This window comes from Piliocolobus tephrosceles, chromosome 21 (genome assembly GCF_002776525.5).
Source record: "Piliocolobus tephrosceles isolate RC106 chromosome 21, ASM277652v3, whole genome shotgun sequence".
Classification (NCBI taxonomy): domain Eukaryota; kingdom Metazoa; phylum Chordata; class Mammalia; order Primates; family Cercopithecidae; genus Piliocolobus; species Piliocolobus tephrosceles.
In genome coordinates, this window is record NC_045454.1 from 19,953,558 (window position 1) to 19,976,799 (window position 23,242).

The window sequence follows — 23,242 nt, forward strand, 5'->3', positions numbered from 1 at the left end:
CAAGTAATCCCAGCACTTTGGGAGGCCAAGGTGGGTGGATCATAAGGTCAAGAGATTGAGACCATCCTGGCCAACATGGTGAAACCCTGTCTCTACTAAAAATACAAAAAATAGCTGGATGTGGTAGTGTGCACCTGTAGTCTCAGCTACTTTGGAGGCTGAGGCAAGATCATTGCTTGAACCCAGGAGGTGGAGGTTGCAGTGAGCCGAGATCACGCCACTGCATTCCAGCCTGGTGACAGAGCGAGCGAGAGTCCGAAAGTCCCTTGCAAAAAAAAAAAACAAAGTGACAGAACCACCAAAATGTTACAATGTGTGATCCTGAGAGTAAATCCTTGTTAAATATCTATGAAATATATTCTTGGAACAATTATGGAAATTTGAACATGAAATGGCTATTGTAAGATTCCATGGAATTGTTAATTTTTAGGGTGTGATTTTAGTACTTTGGTTATATGTATTACCATTACTTTTAGGAGATACAAACTGATTTAGGGGCAAAAGGATATGATGTTTATAACTTAACTCTCAAATGGTATAGCAAAAAAATTTTATAGAAAAACAAAGCAAAGTATACATTATCAAATCTAGGTGGAGGGTAAAATGGGTGTTCATTATAGAATGCATTCTATGTTTCTGTGTCTCAGGGCATTTTCATAATAAAATTAGGAAACAATTTCTAAATACACAGCTTTCTTTTTTCAATTTTTTTTTTTTTTTTGAGACAAAGTCTCACTCTTGTCCCCCAGGCTGGAGTGCAATGGTGCGATCTCAGCTCACTGCAACCTCCACCTCCCAGATTCAAGTGATTCTCTTAGCTCAGCCTCCCGAGTAGCTGGGATTACAGGTGCCTGCCACCACGCCTGGCTAATTTTTGTATTTTTAGTAGAGACGGGGTTTCTCTATGTTGGCCAGGCTGGTCTCGAACTCCTGACCTCAGGTAATCTGCCTGCCTTGGCCTCCTACAGTGCTGTGATTAGAAGCGCGAGCCATGGCACCCGGCCAGACAGCTTTCTTTTTTCTATCCATTTAATTTCTACATTATTGTGGGTAAATCCCCTCACACCTCTCTCTGATGCTTCAAAAGCTATATTCTAAGGTCCTCCCACTCACTACATCCTTAGGGTTTCTCTTCATCTTTAATTTTCTGGTAGAACTTAAGCAATGAGGTCTGAATTCAGATCTTTACATTTTCTTTATATTCTAATGAAGTGCCTTCGTTATTCTGGGCTGCATAACTAAACACCATAGACTCAGTGGCTTATAAACAACTGAAATTTATTTCTCACAGTTTTGGAGGCTGCAAGTCCAAGATCAGGGTGCCAGCATGCTTGGGTTCTGGGAAAGGCCCTCCCTCTTTGGCACTGTAGACTGCTGACTTCCTGCTGCATCCTCATGCGGTTGAAAGAGCTAGCTGGCTCTTTGGCTTCCTCTAATAAAGGCAGCGATCCCATTCATGAAGCCTCCACCCTCATGACCTGATTTCCTCCTAAAGGCCCTGCCTTCAAATACCATCACCTTGTGATTCCTGTTTCAACATAGGAATCGTTACGGGAACACAAACATTCAGCCCATAACACAGATGTTATCAAAGAAGTACTTCATGAAATATACGTGATGAGTGACTTTTCCAAATTTGTTATCTCCACTGTGTCTTCCTGTTAAGAAATCTACTAATAATAATGTTGATGATAATAAAAACAGTAATATCCAATATTAATCCAAAGCAGCATGGGCCAGATAGTTGTTGCTGTATTATATATGTTGGAAACAATTAACCACACTTTTAGGTGTGTTTCATTTTACAGCTGAGGTACCAAGAAGCAAATATTTTGTCTAATATCACACAGTAGAGTAGTGGAAAGGCAATGATGATAAGTATATGCTGTTGCCAGAACACTTTTCCACAATTGTTACATTAACAGCTTTATTTTCTAGTGTGAATTTTCCTAAATTTAATGAGAACTAAGAGATATTTAAGACTCATACATTTATTAAGTTAATATGTCTAAAAAAAGATCAACACATTGACAGAACTTCTTTCTGGTCATAAATATTTTGATATTCTATAAATAGAACATGACATGGAAACCCTTTCTTATATTAAATTACATTATGAGTTTTCTGATGTTGATAAAGATGTGAATATTGTCTAAAGGCCTTTCTACATACCTTACACTCATAGGGTTTCTCACCAGTGTGAATTCTCTGATGTTCAGTAAGGTGTGAATTAAGTCTAAAGGCCTTCCCACATTGTTTACACTCATAGGGTTTCTCACCAGTATGAATTCTTTGATGTATTCTAAGGTCTACACTACGACTAAAGGCCTTCCCACATTCTTTACATTTGTATGGTTTTACACCCGTATGAATTTTCTGATGTTCAGTGAACTGCCCACGCCGACTAAAGGACTTCCCACATTCTTTACAGTCATAGGGTTTTAAACCAGAATGAATTTTCAGATGTTCTTTAAGATTCCCTCTACGAATAAAGGCCTTTCCACATTCTTTACATTTATAGGGCTTTTCGCCAGTATGAATTCTCTGGTGTTCAGTAAGGTAGAAACCAAATCTAAAGGTCTTCCCACATCGTACACATTTGTAGGGCTTCACATCAGTATGAATTTTCTTATGTAGACTAATTTGAGAGCGCACTCTAAACGTCTTCCCACATTCCTTACATTCATAGGGCTTCACACCAGTGTGAAGTCTCTGATGTTCAGTAAGGACTGAACGAAGCATAAAGGCTTTCCCGCATTCCTTACATTCATATGGTTTCTCTCCAGTATGAATTCTAGAATGTACTCTGAGGTCACCACTATAACTAAAAGCCTTCTCACACACCTTGCATTCAAAAGGTTTTATACCAGTATGAATTGTTTTATGCCGATTAAGCTGTCCACGCACATTAAATGACTTCCCACACTCCTTACATTCATAAGGTTTCTTACCTGCATGAGTTCTTCTGTGTTCAGTAAGGTAAAAACTAAGTCCAAAGGTCTTTCCACATTCCTTACATTCGTAGGGTTTTACACCAGTATGAATTTTCTGATGACGGGTAAGTTGTCCACCTACACTAAAAGCTTTCCCACACTCCTTACATTCATAGGGTTTCTTACCTGTATGAATTCTTTCATGTTCTTTAAGGTAGAAAACAAGTTGAAAAACTTTTCCACATTCTTTACATTCATAAGATTTCTCACCGGTATGAATTCTTTTATGTTGAGTAAGTTCTAATCTACTAAAAAAGCCCTTATCACATTTCTTACACATATAGGGTTTTTTACCAGTGTGAATTTTCTGATGTCGATTAAGTTGTGAGTAAAGAATAAAGGTCTTCCCACATTCTTGACATTCATAGGGTTTCTCACCAGTATGAAATCTCTGATGCAGAGTAAGTTGATAGCTATGACTAAAAACTTTCCCACATTTCTCACATTTACAGGATTTTTCACCAGTATGAATTTTCTGATGGAGAGTAAGCTGGCAGACATTATTCAAGGTACTCCCACGTTCTTTACAATCATGTTTCACATCAGAATCTATTTTCCCATGTTGAACCAAGTTTGAGTCACAACTTTTCTCACTATTATGAATTCTCTGATTCAGAGTAAAAGAGGGATGTTTTCTACCAGTTGACATTTTTTTAGAGACGATTTTCTTTTGACTGATTGATCTTTCTTCAAGTCCCTGCTGACCCTCAAACTCACTTTTGCTCTGCCACTCATTTCTCAAAATGGATCCTTTCAGATGAAGAGTTTTACTTTTTTCTATTATACTCCCTTTGGATAAACTGATTTCATGAATGTCCTTTTCTGAAGATAATTTCTTGGTCTTATGCCTGGATAACCAACCTGAAAGAAAACATAAAAGCAAACAAAAATTATTTTCCTGTAGCCAGCATAACATAAACTTTATATTTTCAAAATAGGAAACAAAGTGAAAACAGTTCTTACTGGAAGTCAATGGCTTAAAGGATATTTAAATAAAGTTATGTAATTTGAAATTAGGCAACATGAGCTTCGAAAATGAGAGATTATAGCCGGGCGTGGTGGCTCATGCCTGTAATCCCAGCACTTTGGAAGGCCGAGGCAGGTGGATCATCTGAGGTCAGGAGTTCAAGACTAGCCTGACCAACATGGTGAAACCCCATCTCCACTAAAAAAATACAAAATTAGCCAATTGTTGTGGCAGGAGCCTGTAATCCCAGCTACTTGAGAGGCTGAGGCAGGAGAATTACTTGAACCCGGGAGGCGGAGGTTGCAGTAAGCTGAGATCACGCCATTGCACTCCAGCCTGGGCTACAAGAGCTAAACTCCATCTCAAAAAAAAAAAAAAAAGAGATTATATAAGATTGTGGTGATATGGCAACTAGTTTATTTACATCAGTGGTTCTAAAATTTTATTGTGGATGAGAATCATCTGGGAGTTTATCACAAATACTGCTATTTACTTACCACACAAGTCAAGTGAACCAAATCTATAGGAGTAATTTGGTATCTGAATTTTTAATAACTCCACTAGATGATTCTGATCAAAGTTGGAGAATCTCCACTTAACAATTTTAACAGTTTTTCTTTACTCTTAGAATAAAATCCAAACATGTTACCATATAATATAATATGGTCTTTGGTTACCTAAAGCCCTCTTTCAAAGACATTGTCCTCCTTACCCCCTCTTATTATGACATTTGCTTCTATTCAGCTCTTCGATTGTGTCATAGCATTTCCCAGTTCATATAGTTTTCTATGGGATTTTTCATCTCCTAAAAATAATCTGTCCTGGACTCTGTGAAAGGCCAACTCCTTCTCATTCTTAATGGTTGGTTAAATATCTCTTACACAGAAAGGCTTGCCCTACTGACTGTAAGGCAGTCTATGTCCTTTATTCTCAATTCCAGCATCATGTTTCATTTCTTCATTTCACAATTTTCAAATGCATATCCACTGATTTTTCTTTTTACTCTTTTGTTGATTTTCTGATCCCTAAACCTTCCCAAAGGAAGATGTAATTCTTATTTCATTCAACAGTGAATAACTACCCACTAGCATATTAGCAGGCATTAAACAATTGACTGTACAATAAACCATTGTCTTAAAGGAAATTATGATGATGAATGACAGATAAGTCACATATAGGACAGCTGAATATCAGGACAATCACTTAATTTTTATATTTTTGTTAACAATTACAAACTAGCTGTAATCTCTCTCACCTTATTACAGTGATTAAATGCACTCTTTCCTAGCTTATTTCCTTTACAGATCAGAACAAAAGTAACTCCAAGTTAGTTCAACCAAATGTATAAAATGAAAAAGCCCTTGTTTTGCCTACTCATCCTTTAAATGGCTATCCAATTAAACAGAAATGTTTCCAACCCTGTTGTTCACTGCCTCCTGTGCAAAGAGATGTGTGTTTACACAGCTGAGTTTTACTATTATTCAGCCACCTACTGGATGCTCACTCTACTCTGTTTTTCTTTTTTCTTTTTTTTTTTGAGATAGAGTCTCACTCTTGTCACCTAGGATGGAGTGCAATGGCGCTATCTCGGCTCACTGCAACCTCTGCCTCCCAGGTTCAAGCGATTCTCCTGCCTCAGCCTCCTGAGTAGCTGGAATTACAGGTGCATGCTGCCAAACTCAGCTAATTTTTGTATTTTTAGTAGAGACAGGGTTTCACTGTGTTGGCCAGGTTGGTCTCGAACTCCTGACCCCAGGTGATCCACCTGCCTCGGACTCCCAAAGAGCTGGGATTCCAGGCATGAGCCACTGCGCCCGGTCACTCTACTTTTTTTTTTTTTCCCTGAGACAGAGTCTTACACAGTCACCCGGGCAGGAGTGCAGTGGCACCATCTCGGCTCACTGCAACCTCTGTCTCCCAGGTTCAAGTGATTCTCTTTGCCTCAGCCTCCCAAGTAGCTGGGATGACAGGCACCCACCACCACGCCTGGCTAATTTTTTGGTATTTTTAGTAGAGATGGGGTTTCAGTATATTGGCCAGGCTGGTCTCAAACCCCTGACCTTGTGATCCACCCACCTCGGCCTCCCAAAGTGCTGGGATTACAGGCGTTAGCCACCACGCCCGGCCCACTGTACTTTCTTTATAACCTTTCTCAGAGGATATCTCTTCTGTTCCCTTACATCTAAAACCAACCATTCCTATACTTGATAGAGAAGTATTTAAATGATCTTTTTAGATATTGTAACAGGTATGTGCCATGTTGAATGGTTTCTGGAAAAAATGAACAAAGAAACTCAACAATTTTAGGGAGAACACAGTAACTGAAGAGTATGAGGCGATGGCTGGGAGACTAGAAGTGTCAAGGAATCTTATTAACATAGATAAGTTAAATGAAAGCTGGAGGTTGGCAATCTAAATAAGACAAGAGTCTAAAAAATCTAAATACTGGCCAGGTGCAGTGGCTCACGCTTGTAATCCCAGCACTTTGGGAGGCCAAGGTGGGTGGATCACCTGAGGCTAGGAGTATTTTCTCTTCAAGTAGATAGATCATAACCTGCTGGGGTTTTATTAGAGCCTAATGACATAGAGGAAAGAAAATACCCAGCTCAGCCCTCTAAGCCATCCCGTCACACCTAGCGATGGGGAAAAAACTGGAAGCACTGGTTAAGGTCCGTCAAGTGGCACAGGTGCACCAAAAGGCTGAGACCTAATTCTGGGACTAGGGAACACTCCTCTCCCATTACACCTTACCACTACATTCCTAAAGGCCTATTTACTATGTTTCCCTTTACCCAGTACATCATGTTTACCTTCCAACAAAAAATTAGAAGGAAAACTAAAAGGCAAGAAACAGTTTGATGAGACTAAACAAGCATCAGAATTAGAGTCAGATATGGCAGGAATGCTGGAATTACCAGACCAGGAATTTTAAAAGACTATAAGAAATGTGTTAAGGGCTTTAATAGAAAAAATAGACAACATCCAGATGGATAATGAAAACAGAGAGATGAATATTCTAAGAAAGAATCAAAAAGAAGTGCTGAAGATCGAAAACACTAACAGAAATGAAGAATGCCTTTGATGTGCTCATCAGTAAACTGGACACAGCTGAGGAATCTCTGCACTTGAGGATGTGACAAGAGAAACTTCCAACACTGAAAAGAAAGAGAAAAAAATACTGAAAGAAACAGAACAGATATCCAAGAACTCTGGTGTTAAGTATAAAAGGTGTAAATACACATGATGAAAATACCAGAAGAAGGAAAAAGAGAGAAAGGAAAAGAAGCAATAAATGAAGCAACAATGAATGAGAATTTCTCCAAATTAATGTCAGACACTAAACCAGAGATCAGGACTCTCAGAGAACTGCAAATTAAACAACGAGATACCACTTCACACCTGTTAGAATGGCCAAAATCTAAAACACCGGCAACACCAAATGCTGACAAGGATGTGGAGCAACAGGAACTCTCATTCATTGCTGGGGGAATGCAAAAATATTATAGCCACTTTGAAGAACATTTTGGCAGTTTCCTACAAAACTAAACATATTCTTACCATACTACTCAGCAATCATATTCCTTGGTGTTTACCCAAATAAAATGAAAGCTTATGTTCATACAAAAACCTGCACACAAATGCATATAGCAGCTTTATTCAAAACTTCCAATACTTAAAAAACAACCAAGATGTCCTTTAGTAGGTGAATGGATAAGCTGTGGTACTTCCAGAGAATGGACTATTATTCAGTGCTAAAAGAATAAGCCATCACAAAAAGATGTTGAGGAAACTTAAATGCATATTACTAAGTGAAAGACCCCAATCTTAGAAGGCTACATACTATATGATTCCAACTACATGACAGTCTGAAAAAGGCAAAACTATGGAGACAGTAAAAGGCTCAGTGGTTTCTAAGGGTTAGGGTGGAATGAGGGATGACTAGGCCAAACAGAAATTTTAGAGCAGTGAAACTACTCTGTATGATAGTACAGTTGTGGATACATGTCATTATATATTTTTCAAAGTTAACAGAATTTATAACACTAAGAGTGAACCTTAATACAGACTCTGGACTTTGGGTGATAATGATGTGTCAATGTAGGTTTATCAACTGTAACAAATGTACCACTGTAATATGGAATGTTGGTAGTTGGGGAGGGTGTGTATGTTTGAGGACAGAAAGTATATAGGAATTCTGTATTTTCTGTGAAATTTTCCTGTAAACCTAAAACTGATTTTAAAAATAAAGTTTGTTAATGAATAGAAATTTACTCCAGAAACTAGTAAAATATTGCAAAATATATATCTAGTATCTAAACTAATAAAATATTGCAAAATATATATCTGATAAAGAGGTTGATTGTAAGATATATAAAGAACTCTTACAAATCAAGAAGATAAACACAATGGATAACATTAATGGCAATTTTTGTGTCCTTGTATGAGAAAAAGAGTTCTCAGATACAAAAGCACAATTCATAAAAGAAAAAAAGATACATTTGGCTTCATCAAAATGAAAAATGTTTGTACTGCAAAAGATAAGATTAAGAAAATGAAAAGACATGCCATCGCAATCTAGGAGAAAATATTTGCAGATCATATATGTAAAATGCTTCTATTCAGAGTATATTTTTACAACTCTTGCAACTCAATAATAACACAAACAACCTAATATTAAGAATGGGCAAAACACTGAACAGCATTTCCACCAAAGAAGCTATGCCAGTAGCTAATAAGCAATTGCTCAACGTCAACCACAATTAGATACCACTACACATACTGGAATGGCTGTTCTCAAAAAGACAGGTAATAGCACATGTTGGTGAGAAGACAGAGAAACTGAAACCCTCATGTATTGTTATTGGGAAGGTACAGCGATATAGGTAGTTTAGAACACATTTTGGCAGTTTCTTATAAAGTGAAAGTTATATTCATCATATAACCCAGCAGTTCCATGCCTATGAATCCAACTAAGATGAATTAAGACATATGTCCACACAATGATATGTATACCCATGTGTATAGTAGCATTATTGACAACAGTCTCAAACGATAAACAATCCAAAAGTCCATCACTGGTAAATAGATAAGTAAAATATGGTATATCCCTACAAAAGAACATATTTGGCAATAAAAAAGAATATATTACTAATACATGCTGCTTCATAAATGGACCTCCAGAACATTATGCTAAGTTAAAGAAGCCAGATTCAAAAGACTGTACATTGCATGATCCCATTTATATGAAATATTCAGAAAAGGAAAATCGACAAAAATGGAAGGTAGGTCAGTAGATGCCTAAAGCCGGAGGTGGAAGAAGGGATTAACTGCAAAGGGGCATAAGGAAACATTTGGGGGTGATGGAAATATTCTAAAACTGGATTGCCATGATGGCTGCCTAACTATAAATTGACTAAAAGTCACCAAATGTGCACTTACAGTGAGTACATTTTATGTTATGTAAATTATACCGCAATAAAATTGCTGAAAAATTTAATGGATAAAAATTCTAAACAGACACTTTTTACTAAAGGAAATAAAGGAATGGCAAATAAACGAAAATATGTTCAACATTAGTCATTAAATGCAAATTAAAATCACAGTGAGATACACCTACATATCCACTAAAATGACTAAGATTAAAATGACTGACAATACCACAGGCTGGCAAGAATGTGGAGCTATTGGACATCTACTGAGAATGCCAAAAAATATAGCCACTTTGGACAGTTTCTTTTTTTTTTTTTTTTTTTTTTGGTGAGAGAGTTTCGCTCTTGTTGCCCAGGCTGGAGTGCAGTGCAGTGGCATGATCTTGGCCCACTGCAACCACCGCCTTCCAGTTTCAAGCAATTCTCCTGCCTCAGCCTCCTGGGTAGCTGGGATTACAGGCATACGCCACCACACCCAGCTAATTTTTGTATTTTTAGTAGAGACGGCGTTTCACCATGTTGGCCAGGCTGGTCTTGAACTCCTGACCTCGTGATCCACCCGCCTTGGCCTCCAAAAGTGCTGGGATTATAGGCGTGAGCCACCACACCCAGCCCAGTTTTTTTTTTTTTAATAAAGTTTTTACAGGTGTGTACCACCATCCTAGCTAATTTTTGTAGTTTTAGTAGAGACAGGTTTGCCATGTTGCCCAGGCTGGTCTAGAACTCCTGGGCTCAAGCGATCCCCCTGCCTTAGCCTCCCAAAAAAGTGCTGGGATTGGCCGGGCGCGGTGGCTCACGCCTGTAATCCCAGCACTTTGGGAGGCCGAGGCGGGTGGATCACGAGGTCAGGAGATTGAGACCACGGTGAAACCCCGTCTCTACTAAAAATACAAAAAATTAGCCGGGCGCGGTGGTGGGCGCCTGTAGTCCCAGCTACTCTGGAGGCTGAGGCAGGAGAATGGCGTGAACCCGGGAGGCGGAGCTTGCAGTGAGCCGTGATCGCGCCACTGCACTCCAGCCTGGGCGACAGAGGGAGACTCCGTCTCAAAAAAAAAAAAAAGTGCTGGGAATACAGGCATGAGCCACTGTGCCCGGCCCAGTTTCTTATATACACTTATATAATCCATGAATCCCACCCTCAGGTGTTTTACCCAAGGTAACAAAGCATACATTCAAACAAAGACTTGTAAACAAGCACACATAATAGCTTTATTCATACTCATGAAAGACTAGAAACAATTTAGATGTTCATAAACTGTTAACAAGTAGATATGAAATACTATTCAGCAAGAAAAAGGAATTAACTACTGAGACTTCTAACTACTTGGATGAATCTCATAAATATCAGAAGTGGAAGAAGTATGACACAAAATACTGCATACTCTGATTTATTTGATATGAAATTGTAGAAAAGACACAATTAGGGAAAGAAGGCAACTTAGTTTCCTGTCTCGGGCTGTGCTGAAAATGGGGGAAGGGTACTGACTGTAAAGAAACATAATAGAAAGTGTTGACATGGTGGACATATTCTAGATCTTGACTGAAGTGGTGATGATTTTACAAGACTCATGCATTTGTCCAAAATAACTAAATTAAACAGACAGAATTAATGAATTTTATTGTATATAAATCATATCTCAAAAGCTGATTTGAAAAAAAAAAGTAAGGTTCTTTTCCAAAGCTCTATGTAATGCTCTAAACAAAATAACCTGTATATTCCAGAATAAAAAATTTTAAGGAAACTATTAATTTCCTGTATTGACCACAGAAGAAATAAAAAGCCTAAGCAAATGAAATTCCATTGTGAAACACCTATCCTTGCAATTTCATAGACGTCTATAAAAGTTTTATAGAACAGATAATTTTAAAGTTAGTTTAGCTACTCAAGAAAAGAGCAAAAAGAAAAGTTATCCTTTATATAAAATCATGATAAGCAAAACAACTAAGCAGAATTAAGAATTTTAGAGGTAAACATTTTTAAGGAAGAATGAAAAACTATCATGATTTGCAAATGATCTGATTATGTACAACCCAAGAATTTCAACTAAAAAAAACTGCAAAGAAAGTACAAATCAGAATTTGGCTTGATATAGAAGAATCAATATACTGTATAGAACTTAATAGCCTTTTCTTCATATTTTAAAAAATACATTATTTTTTACATTGATAGATAAAATTGTATGTATTTAGTCTGTAAAACATATTTTGAAGAATATATACATTGTAAAATGACTAAATCTGGTATACAGTAAATAATAAATGTTAACTGTTATTATTAACTCCTGATTAATAGAAAATAAAAAGTGAACGAGCTAGTGAGATGCAGGTAAACTGAACACCAGTATTCAAAATATATTTACATCTTTCACTTCAAACATAACTCTCCCTTCCTTCCTGCCAATTCTTAGCTGATGATCTCACTTATTCCTCTAATAAAAATGAAGCATTGAAAAGAAATACATAATACCACATCAATCAACCCACCTATATCTATTGTCGTATCTATAGTTCTCTAAATTTTTCTTGTGCACTGGATCCTACCTCCTTGTCCTCCACTTTCCATAATTATCCTTCCCTCTACTACAATTTTTCCTCTTTCTATAGAATCATTTTCATCTTAAAAATCTCACATCTTGAAATAGACTCCTGGCCAGGCACGGTGGCTCATGCCTGTAATCCCAGCACTTTGGGAGGCCAAGATGGGCGGATCACCTGAGGTCAGGAGTTCAAGGCCAGCCTAGCCAACATGGTGAGACCCCATTTCTACTAAAAATACAAAAATTAGCCAGGTGTGGTGGCAGGCGCCTGTAATACCAGCTACTCGGGAGGCTGAGGCAGGGGAATTGCTTGAACCCAGGGGGTGGAGGTTGCAGTGAGCCGAGATCGTGCCACTGCACTGCAGCCTGGGCGACGAGCAAAATTCCATCTCAAAAAAAAAAAAAAAAAAAGAAAAAAAAAAGACTCCCTACATCCCGTATCCTCTTCTAGCTACTAACCCCTTATCTAGTTCCCTCCTAACAGAATTCCCATTAGAAAAATTTTCTGTCTCACTGTCATCACTGCCTCACCTCCCATTTTATTTCCGTCACATCTGGCAGGCTTTTTTCACCTCCAACTCCACTGAAACCTTGTCCTCTTAACACAAGGTCACCACCAGCTTCTTTCCTGCCATATCCTATAGGCAATTTACAGTTCAGTGGACCTCACAGATAACTACTCCCTTTCACTTGAAACATTTTCTTCATTTGACTTTTTTGGTACCACTCTCCAGGCCTACTTGTTCTCAATCTACTTGCTGCCTCCTCTTCCTTCTCTAAATAGAGTGCCCCAGGCCTCAGTCTTTTTCTTATCTGGCTCCCTTCATTCTATGAAACTCATTCGCTAAAGGCAGGGAATCAGCAAACTTTCTGTAAAGGACCAGACAGTCGATATCTTGTGCATTGTGAGCCATATGACTTCTGTCTCAACTACTCAACTCTGCCGTAGACAATACATTAAATAATTAAGTGTGGCTACGTTTCAATAAAACTTTATTTACAAAAATAGGTAGTAGGTCAGATCAGCCCTAAGTGATCTCATTCAGTCAGCTCATTGGCTGGACACCCAAGTTAATATAACTTGTCCTACCATCTCTCTGACTGTTCAACATCTCAATTTTGATGACAAGTAGGCATTTTAAATATATATACCTAAATCAGGACTCTATTTCCATCTTCCAAGCTATCTTTCCCATATGTCCATCCCAGCAAATTATATACACGTAGCTGCTGGTTCACCTATGATTTCTTGTTCACTCATACCCCATGGCATGTCTGTTAGCTCTACTTTCAAATTATAAGATGAATACAGCATCTTCTTACCACCCCTCACCACTACCATCCCAGTCCAAGCTACTATCACTGCTAACCTAGACTTCTGAAATAGCCTGATAACTGATCTTTCTACTTCCAATCTTGCCCCTGTTTAGTATATTCTTCACAGAGCATCTACAGCAATCATTTAAAAACATATTTTTGATTATGGCTTTCAATCACTCTTGGAAAAGAAAAATCTAAATTTCTTACTACGATAAACAGAACCAGACCTGGCCCCTGCTCAGCTCTAAACTCATATTTAGTTACTCTTCCCCACTCTGAATCTGCTCTGAGCTTCTTCAAGTTCTTCAAACACACAAAACTCACTTCTCCACTGTGCTTGGAATTATTTTCTTCCGGATATTCACGTGGCCTAAGCCTATACTGCACATCTCTGCACATATATTCACTCTTTGAAGAACCTTCCCTGGGCAACCCACCTAAATTAAACCTGCCCAAACTCTATCTCCTTACCCTTCATAGGTTCCTTTCATAGCATGCATCATTATTTAATATTATATATTCATTTGTTTACAGTTTACTATGTATCTCCCCTACTGCAATGTTAATTCCATTAGTGTGGGGAGGTTTTGGCTTTATTCACCAAGGTACTGATATATGCTGAATATGTGAAAGACTGAACTTTTAGACATTAGAAACAAGCACACATGTCAATGGAGAAAAGATAGGAAGCAACTGATTGCACTGGGAAAGCGCATTCTCTTTAATGAAATGGAGAGTAATACGGGTGGAAACAAAAACAAAGACAGGTGGTAAGTAGGAGCCAAGGCGACGTTCTTTTGATAGTTCATGCTAAGATGATCTATTTTCTTCACTGTCTTAGGCCTTTTCTCCAAAGGCCTGAGGCCTCTGAGAGGAACTCCCTACACAGCATGCAAAGCCTATGTATGCTCCCTCACCAGCTGGCCGTGACTGGCAATGAGGGCTTCCATCTGCCTGATGAACTCTCAACTCACCTGGGTACTGTCTTCCTGTCACATCCCTCACTGCCACGCAGGGCTCTTTCCCTTGCTCCAATAAGGTAATCACATCTGGCTTTGAGCCAGAATATCCTGCTTCCAAGAAAGAAATACAAGAATATATAGAAGTAAAACATTGCACGTTGAGAAACATTTTGAGACTTGGTTAAATTCATATGGATCAATGTGATTTCGATAAAGACTTCAGAAAAAACTGACAGGATTAAAGAATATTCCACTTGGTGTAGCCTCAGGATCCCAGAGAATAAAGAAACTTGATGGGCAGGGGAATTAAAATTCATCCAGGAGAATTTTAATTCATTTTAGAATTAAAACTCATACAGACTGGGTCTATTGAGAGGCAGTAGTTATTGAGGGCACAGACTCTGAAGCCAGATACGTGGGTCCAAATTCTACTCTGCTACCTATTGACTAATGATTGTAAACAAACTGGTTAAATTCTTTGGGCCTCGGGTTTTTCATCTATAAAATGAAAACAAAAGTAGTACCTTTTCTTTTCTTTTTTTCTTCTGTATCTCATAGCTAATACTTAGAATGGTGCCCGGTATACAGTAAGCACTCTATTAGCTATTATTATTTTTGTCGTTAATTTACTTAGAGCAAAACAAGAAGCTTCCTAAGATATTTCTAGGTTCTTGCTAACATATTCATTTAAAGTTAGATGCTAAGTTAATAAATTTTATTTTACTCTAACTAATTTCAACTTTTATTTTAGATACAGAGCCAAATGTGCAGGTTTGTTACCTGGGGATATTGTGTGATGCTGAGGTTTGAGGTACGTTTGATCCTACCACCCAGGTACTGAGCATAATGTCCAATAGGTAAAACTTTCAATCACAAATCAGTAAGGGAAAATGTTTGTTTTAGGAAGTAGAATGCATTCACTTTAATTTTAAGTCAATTTTATTGGTCTGAACCATGGCATGTAAATTGTAGACCCTGGTTGGGGGTGTTATCCTCGCAGGCGTGTTACCAAATAACAGAGCATCCATAGCAATTCTGAACTCAAATTCAATGTGAAACCTGATTTCATTGACATTGGCTTTGGAGTAAATGCCCCAAAATTCAAATCCAGTCTCTTAACTATTAAGGGAGAAGCAACTACAGGAATGGATTAAGGAACATTTCATGAGGCTCAGGGAGGTATGGTGAAAATGAAAGCATTTAGTGGAAGTGCCATTCACAAACCATCAAAGTTCAGTCCAGTCCTTGAGGAAGACAGAAGAAATTCAGCTAGTTTCTTAATAATATCTCCTAAATTTGTGGAAGAGAAAGCTACTATTTCAGAAAACAGAGTCTACATTATTTGGCATAGGTGACCTTACCCAGTGAGACCAAGTTACTATAATTCTCCAACATCACATCTCTGTACAATTTCCTCTGAGTAGTGTCCAGGTACTCCCATTCCTTCTGAGAGAAGTCTATAGCCACATCCCTGAACGTCACCAATGCCTGAAACCATAAACCAACATATTACTAGTGAAATTACAGAACAAGTATTTTAAAAAGAAGCAAAGGAGATAAAAGGTTTCATTGCAGCAAGGGGTACTATACTAAACTCTAGGCTGGGGCTGAAAGCTTATGATAAAGAGAGAAGAAAGGAACCAGGTGTTCTAAAGCAGAGTCACCTCATTTTCTTGAAGAATCCAGCCAATGTATGCAAAATTTCCTGTATATTATGGGGTTCTTCACTCAAAACATTTCTGGAAACAAATAAATGTTTCCCAATTGAATTAAACAGTGGATACAAGCAAATAAACTATATTTCTACCTCAAAAATTCTCAATAAATTATTACTTAATAATAAATACTTTAAGAAAACCACTTAATAAATAACTTAAAGAAAAAAGAATACTATATCCTCTTTTTCCTTTAAGTTTATCTATCTATCGATCAATTGATTGATCAATTGATATGGGGATCTCGCTCTGTTGCCCAGGATGGAGTACAGTGGTGAACTCAGAAGTTCAAGGCCATAGTACCTCACTGCAAATCTGGGAGAATACAATTATCTAATATTTATGTATCTGGATGATTTTTTTATAAGCACTACACACCTTCTTTGTTCTTGAGATTAAGAATACTGATGTAATGAACCAGAATCATACTCATGTCAAGACTAGCACATTCGGTTTAACCACAAAATGCATCTTACTATGGGTTTTCACCTCTGAGAGTCTCAGGAAAGATCCTCTGACCTCTCTATAAGCAGGCCCCAACCACATACTGAAACTGAGGCCAATCAATATTAAACTGCGTTTTATCTACAGACACAGGATCTGTGGAAAACTGCAGTGTTTTCCTATGTGTAGTCAAATGAGTCCATTCTTGGTTTCATTACACCTCAGATCCGACAAAGGATGGTAAAGTACCTCCATCTAGGAACTTCATGTCTGTCTATCCCTGCTCTAGACACAGACTGAGTAACCTGAATGATCTGGTCAATGTGCACATGGATACTGGTTAGAAAAGAGAGGGGGCACAAGGGAGGAGCTTGGGAATGTGGGGATTAAGAAAAAATTATGTTAGGAAGTGTCAGCATAAAGAGCGAAAATGTTCACATGATCTTGAAAAACAAAAGAATTTAAAGGAAAGAGAAACTGTAACTTACATGGGCCATGGTTTTAGACTCACAAGAACTGCTCAGTCTTCCACAGGATTATTCTGCTGGAGAAGCAAAGTTCTGAGCAGCCTGAGTTAGAGAAGAAAAAAATGAGGCAATGAGACTAGGTTTGCCTCAGAGGTAACAACATGATATAAATTAATAATCTTTTATTTTCCATTGTTGCTTCTAAACACTTCCCCTACACTTCCCTCACCTCCCTCTGACACACTCTCACCACACCAAGGGAACCTGGCTGTACGAGGATGAACACAGTGCAGAGGTTCTCCTGCATTAGAACACACAACTAATATTTCAGCAGGAGAGTTCTGGGCCAATCCCCACTATGAGGATACTGATCTAGGCCCAAGGCTGGGATGTTCCGAACTGCCCAGAGTAGATTCTCTTCCCTCGATTCTCACCATCCAAAGGGGACAGACCACATTGTCCAAAGCAGACTGCCTTCATGGCCTTAGGAGCTTCTTGGCTTCCCCAGACTTAAAGACGAAAGACAAAACAGACTAGGAGTTTGCAACCTGTGGCCCATGGGCCAGATCTGGCCCGCCCACATGTTTTTGTAAATAAAGTTGGAATAGAACACAGCTATGCTCATTTGTTTACTTCTGACTATGGCTACTTTCAGAAAGCTACAATAGCCAAGTTGAGTAGTTGCAATAGAGACTGTATGGGCCACACAGCCTAAAATACTTCCTATTTGACCCTCTTTAAAAACCATTTGCTGGCCAGGCATGGTGGCTCACATCTATAATCCCAGCACTTTGGGAGGCCGAGGCGGGCGGATCACCTGAGGTCGGGAGTTCAAGACCAGCCTGACCAACATGGAGAAACCCTGTCTCTACTAAAAATACAAAATTAGCTGGGTGTGGTGGTGCACACCTGTAATCCCAGCTACTCAGGAGGCTGAGGCAGGAAAATCGCTTGAATCTGGGAGGTGGAGGCTGTGGTGACCTGAGATCGTCCCATCGTACTCCAGCCTGCGCAACAAGAGCGAGACTCCGTCTAAAAAAAAAAAAACGAAAAACAGTTGCTGATTCCTGGCATAGACAATCCATGATGGCCTTTATCATTGCAAAATTATACTTGCACACTGGGATCCCTTTTCCTAGCCTGAACTAGAACTCCCACAATCCTCAGCGCTCACCACTCCCCATTTCCTTCAATCAGAAGAGTCCCCAGGGTCCCTGCAGGACATCATTCACCCTCCCTTCTCCCTCAGTACTCAAATTAGAGGGAGAAGTAAGTTTATGGCCCTGGAAGCAATTAAAAAAATCAACTTTTATGTGATACATACCTTATATATAGATATTTAATCCTTAGAACATCTCTACAGTGTCATTATTATCTCCACTTCAACATCAGAAAAACAGAAACCTAAATCCACTGTTAATAAACAAGACATCTGAGTTCTGAATCCACAGTTCTCCAACTACAAAGCCAGTTCTTTTTCAACTGTGCTCTTGTCACTGATACCCAGAATTTCTTATTATGCCTAATAAAACCCGAGCGTGAATAATGACTTGGGTTTAATGACTAAAAGCTATTAAATGTTGCTACTCATTAAGATAATATACGTTAAAGTGGCAAATAGCATTTTATATTTACAACACGGGAACATTGAAAAGACTAATAATAACATGTTGAACTGGAGTAAAATAGATGACCTCACACCATGTTATATACTGGTGCCACCTTAAAGAGGGTAAATTAGAAATTATATTAGCAGGCCGGGCTCAGTGGCTCAAGCCTGTAATCCCAGCACTTTGGGAGGCCGAGACGGGCGGATCACGAGGTCAGGAGATCGAGACCATCCTGGCGAACACGGTGAAACCCCGTCTCTACTAAAAAAATACAAAAAACTAGCCGGGCAAGGTGGCAGGCGCCTGTAGTCCCAGCTACTCAGGAGGCTGAGGCAGAAGAATGGCATAAACCCGGGAGGCGGAGCTTGCAGTGAGCCGAGATCGCGCCACTGCACTCCAGCCTGGGCGACAGAGCGAGACTCTGTCTCAAAAAAAAAAAAAAAAAAAGAAACTATATTAGCAGAATTTAATAATGTGAGCCAGATGGTTCAGTAATCTCACTCCTATGACCCTAAGGAAAATAATTATATATGTTCACTAGGATATATGCAGACAGGTGCAGATAGACTAATCTTAAAATGGAAAAAGCTAGATACAAACATAAATAGACTTCAATAAAGAACAGGTTAAATAAATTCTAGTGTATCCATATAATAGAAAATAAAGTAGCCATCAGAAATAATATAGATTGGGAGTCTGCAAACTTTTCCTGCAAAGAACCATATAATAAATATTTCAGGCTTTGTGGGCCAGCTGGAGAATCCCTTGAACCCAGGAGTTTGAGACTGCAGTGAGCTATAACGGCCCCACTGCACTCCAGCCTGGGTGAGACAGTGAGACCCTGTCTCTTTAAAACAAACAAATACAGTATCTGCAAAGTGCAATAAAATGACGCACAATAAAATGAGGTATGCCTACATTATCATTAATGTTGACACGAATATCTTCAAACAAGAGGGAAGAAAGTACATTTGTCTATAAAAGGGCAACACAACAGATCCTTGTGGTGATGGAAATGATCTGTCTTGACTATCAATGTCAACATCCTGGTTGTCATATTATACTACAGTCCTGCAAGATGTTATCATTGGAGAAGACTAAGTTGAGGATAACACACAATGTCTCTATTATTTATTACAACCTCATATGAATCTGCAATCATCTCAAATTGAAAAAATAATTTAAAGAAATTTTAAGAATTTCATTTTCAAATATTTGCTAAATGAATTAAGTTTTTACCCCCTTCAAATCTTGAAGGCAAATTAATGCTCCAGGTTGTACTGTTCAATAGGAAGACTGCTAGCCATATATAGCTGTTTACATTTAGATTTATTAAAATTGAACACAATTTTACAAATTCATTCTTCAGTCAAACCAGCCACATTTCAATTTCTCAGTAGCCATATGTAGCTAGTGGCTATTGTATTGGAGAGCACAGATATACAAAATGGAACCCAGTTTTGCAGAAATTTCTGTTAAAAAGCATTGTTCCAAAGTGTTACACGACTGATATCCTCACTTTACAGGTGAGAAAACTGAAGCCAAGAGATATCTGTATAACACAGCGCTGCACACATCGTGCTCATTCTCAGAATATTATGCTCACACACTTCTTCCCCCACATCCACTGTCACAAGTGAATTCTCAATGAATCATTCACTAAATTTATATAATTTCATAGGAATGTATTTTAAATTCATGACCATGCAAAGAAAAATCAATTTCTTACAGGATATAAGATACTCAGTCGCAGGCTGAATCTGATTAAACAGACATCACCCTCAAAGCTATAATCAAACCATTCCCAAGACCCTTCCGCACACAATCCTAATGCGCCAATAATAGCCTCTCTCAGTCTCAAGCATAATCTGAAGCACATCACACAGGCATGGCCACTATCCACTCTGCCCCCACAGAGGACACTCGGACACGGACTCGCGAGCGCACAGACACAGACACACACACATGGCCGTGAAGAATGCGTCACACTTGCGAACCCCGGTGAGCAGCAACCCGGTATCGTGGCCACTGCATCACGACCAGAGCTGTCAGAGAGAAATCCAGACCTTACCTGACAGCCTTTTGCAGTTCTAGCCCGGGACGACATTCACCTGAAGGCACCACGGCAAGATTCAACCTCTTTGTGTGAGATTCTCTGGAATTTCTGGGGCGTTACTTGAGTATAATGAAATAGGGTAGGCTCAGACCATAGTAGGGTAAGTCCCACAGTTTGAGCAAGGGAGCCTCAGGGATCGCTCTGTTCTGGAGCGCTGGACCTGATCTTAGCCGCTGGGCCTGCGCAGACACGACCCGGCCCGTTTCTAGTTGTAGACTACGTTTCCCGAAGGCCCCTGCGTCGCTGCGCCCCGTCGTACACCTACGCTGTTACGTCTTGACGCACGCAGCCTGTCTGCGCCGGGCGGGTGAGTGGGCGGCCTCACCGGGAACCGCTCGCTGGTTCTGGTTTGGCGCATTGTAAAAGAAGCTCTTGTATGGTGCTGGGAATACCGGTGTCCTGACTTGGGCTCGGTGCTGACAGGAAAGGGACGGTGCTCTAGGCTGATTACTTATGGAAGTCGGCCTTGCGGATGCGGAGGGGTGTCGGCACCGTCACTTTGGTTCTGGGAGCGGCGGGGGCGTGGTGCTGTTGGTTGTGTTCCTAGCTTCGAATTTATGAGTGTGCGCCTGGAGCCCCTGTCCGGGGATAAAATCGGCACCATTACTTTGGGATAGGGAGCCTAGAGAGAGAGGCGGTTGTTACTAGTAGTGTTCCTCCGCCCTGGACGTGTGCGTGTGCGCTTGTGCGGCCGCGGGGTGGGCTCTCCTGCCCCCTGGTAATGCTCCTAGCCCTTGGCCCCTCCCGTGCCGCAGTACTCATCGTGTGACACACGGACAGCGTTACGCCAGCTGAGAATCGTGCGGTTACAGCTGCTGCAGTTCCTTTGCAGAGTAAGAGGCTCTTTTTGAAGTTTCCCTGATAGTGAGGCTTTACCCAGGAAGTGTCTTAGGAAGAAGACCACTGTTAAAGATGTCCCATTCTAGCTTGAGAGCCCTGAGGGGAAGACTAATCCTTTTCTAGAGGTTGGTGTGATCCTAAATTGTTTTGTCTGCTCCGAGAGCTCTGATGTTCTATGATTCTTTTTTTTTTTTTTTTTTTTTTTTGAGCCGGAGTCTCGCTCTGTCGCCCGGACTGGAGTGCAGTGGCCGGATCTCAGCTCACTGCAAGCTCCGCCTCCCGGGTTTACGCCATTCTCCTGCCTCAGCCTCCCGAGTAGCTGGGGTTTCACCGTGTTAGCCAGGATGGTCTCCATCTCCTGACCTCGTGATCCGCCCGTCTCGGCCTCCCAAAGTGCTGGGATTACAGGCTTGAGCCACCACGCCCGGCCTATGATTCTTTTTTCTTTTCTCTGTTCTGCGTTTTCCAAGAGAGGCACCCAGAGGAAAAGAGTATCGCACTTCTGAAAGTCTTGTGTGAAGTTCCTATTTTCTTTCTAACCTCAAATTTCTTCCTTTTCGAAACGTTTTCTACTTCCAGCAACATTTTCCTGGAAGAACCAGCCATTCTAGTGACTGGTCCTTAGGCACCCCATAAATGATGCTCCTGGGATGGGATCATCAGCTTAGCTCTACTCCCTAGCCACACTACATTTCTCCTTTCCACCCAGTGATACAACACTCCTTTCTGGTCTAAGGTTTTTTTGTTTTATTTTTGAGATGGAGTCTGGCTGTGTCGCCTAGGCTGGAGTGCAGTGGCGCGATCTTGGCTCACTGCAAGCTCCGCCTCCTGGGTTCACGCCATTCTCGTGCCTCAGCCTCCGGAGTACCTGGTACTACAGGTGCCTGCCACCATGCCCGGCTAATTTTTTGTATTTTTAGTAGAGACGGGGTTTCACCGTGTTAGCCAGGATGGTCTGGATCTCCTGACCTCGTGATCCGCCCACCTCGGCCTCCCAAAGTGCTGGGATTACTGGCGTGAGCCACCGCGCCTGGCCTGGTCTAAGGTTTTGATGAAAAATAACTGTACTTTCTGGAGGGAAATTTGAAGACTTTTGCAATTTTAACTTTATTGTGGATATTTTCAAGCAGGATAGAGAATAATACTAACCCCAACATGTTCAACACCTAGCTGTAATTAAAAACATTTGTAAATACCTTTGTATCAGTCCTTCTCCCTTTTTTCCTGTAGTATTTCAAAGTCATTTTATCCTCCTATAAGCATATATGACCAAAAAGACATTATATTTTAAAATAACCACAATGCTGTTATACCAACATAAAAAACAAAAACTCTCCTGACCTCGTGATCCACCTGCCTCAGCCTCCCAAAGTGCTGGTGTTATAGGTGTGAGCCACCACGCCTGGCCGGAAACTTTTCTTTTTTCTTTTTTTTTTTTTTGAGATGGAGTCTTGCTTTGTTGCCCAGGCTGGAGTGCAGTGGTGCAATCTCGGCTCACTGCAAGCTCTGCCTCCCGGGTTCACGCCATTCTCCTGCCTCAGCCTCCCGAGTAGCTGGCACTACAGGCGCCCGCCACCTCGCCTGGCTAGTTTTTGGTATTTTTTAGTAGAGACGGGGTTTCAACGGGTTAGCCAGGATGGTCTCAATCTCCTGACCTCGTGATCCGCCCGTCTCGGCCTCCCAAAGTGCTGGGATTACAGGCTTGAGCCACCGCACCCGGCTTGTGTTTTTTTTTTTTTTTTGAGTAGAGACAGGGTTTCACTGTGTTAGCCAGGATAGTCTTGATCTCCTGACCTCTTGATCCGCCCGCCTTGTCCTTCGAAGTGCTGGGATTACAGGCGT

At 40.2% G+C, this 23,242-nt stretch overlaps 2 protein-coding genes across 6 annotated transcripts in view; one reads left to right on the forward strand and one right to left on the reverse strand.

The window, feature by feature from the left end:
* Positions 1 to 927: 927 nt before the first annotated feature.
* Positions 928 to 20,778, reverse strand: ZNF540 (zinc finger protein 540). 4 transcript variants are annotated; one of them, XM_023229202.1, is made up of 5 exons: positions 20,516 to 20,743; positions 16,856 to 16,936; positions 15,570 to 15,696; positions 14,221 to 14,319; positions 928 to 3,854 (listed from the first exon to the last, which is right to left on the reverse strand). In XM_023229202.1, the coding sequence occupies exons 2-5, from the start codon at positions 16,862 to 16,864 to the stop codon at positions 2,104 to 2,106; spliced, it is 1,986 nt and encodes a 661-aa protein (XP_023084970.1). In that variant the 5' UTR covers positions 16,865 to 16,936; positions 20,516 to 20,743; the 3' UTR covers positions 928 to 2,103. The 4 variants fall into 4 exon arrangements, with proteins under 4 accessions (XP_023084970.1, XP_031790633.1, XP_023084974.1 ...); XM_031934773.1 differs by lacking the exon at positions 20,516 to 20,743 and adding an exon at positions 17,744 to 17,777; XM_023229206.2 differs by having other exon boundaries at positions 1,260 to 3,854; positions 14,221 to 14,316.
* A 43-nt stretch (positions 20,779 to 20,821) lies between these two features.
* ZNF571 (zinc finger protein 571) overlaps positions 20,822 to 23,242 on the forward strand; it is a 29,397-nt gene continuing 26,976 nt past the window's right edge. The window contains exon 1 of one of the 2 annotated variants that reach the window (XM_023229209.2): positions 20,822 to 20,867. The gene's annotated coding sequence lies outside the window, so the exon portion shown is untranslated. The other variant, XM_023229208.1, reaches the window with a different exon arrangement.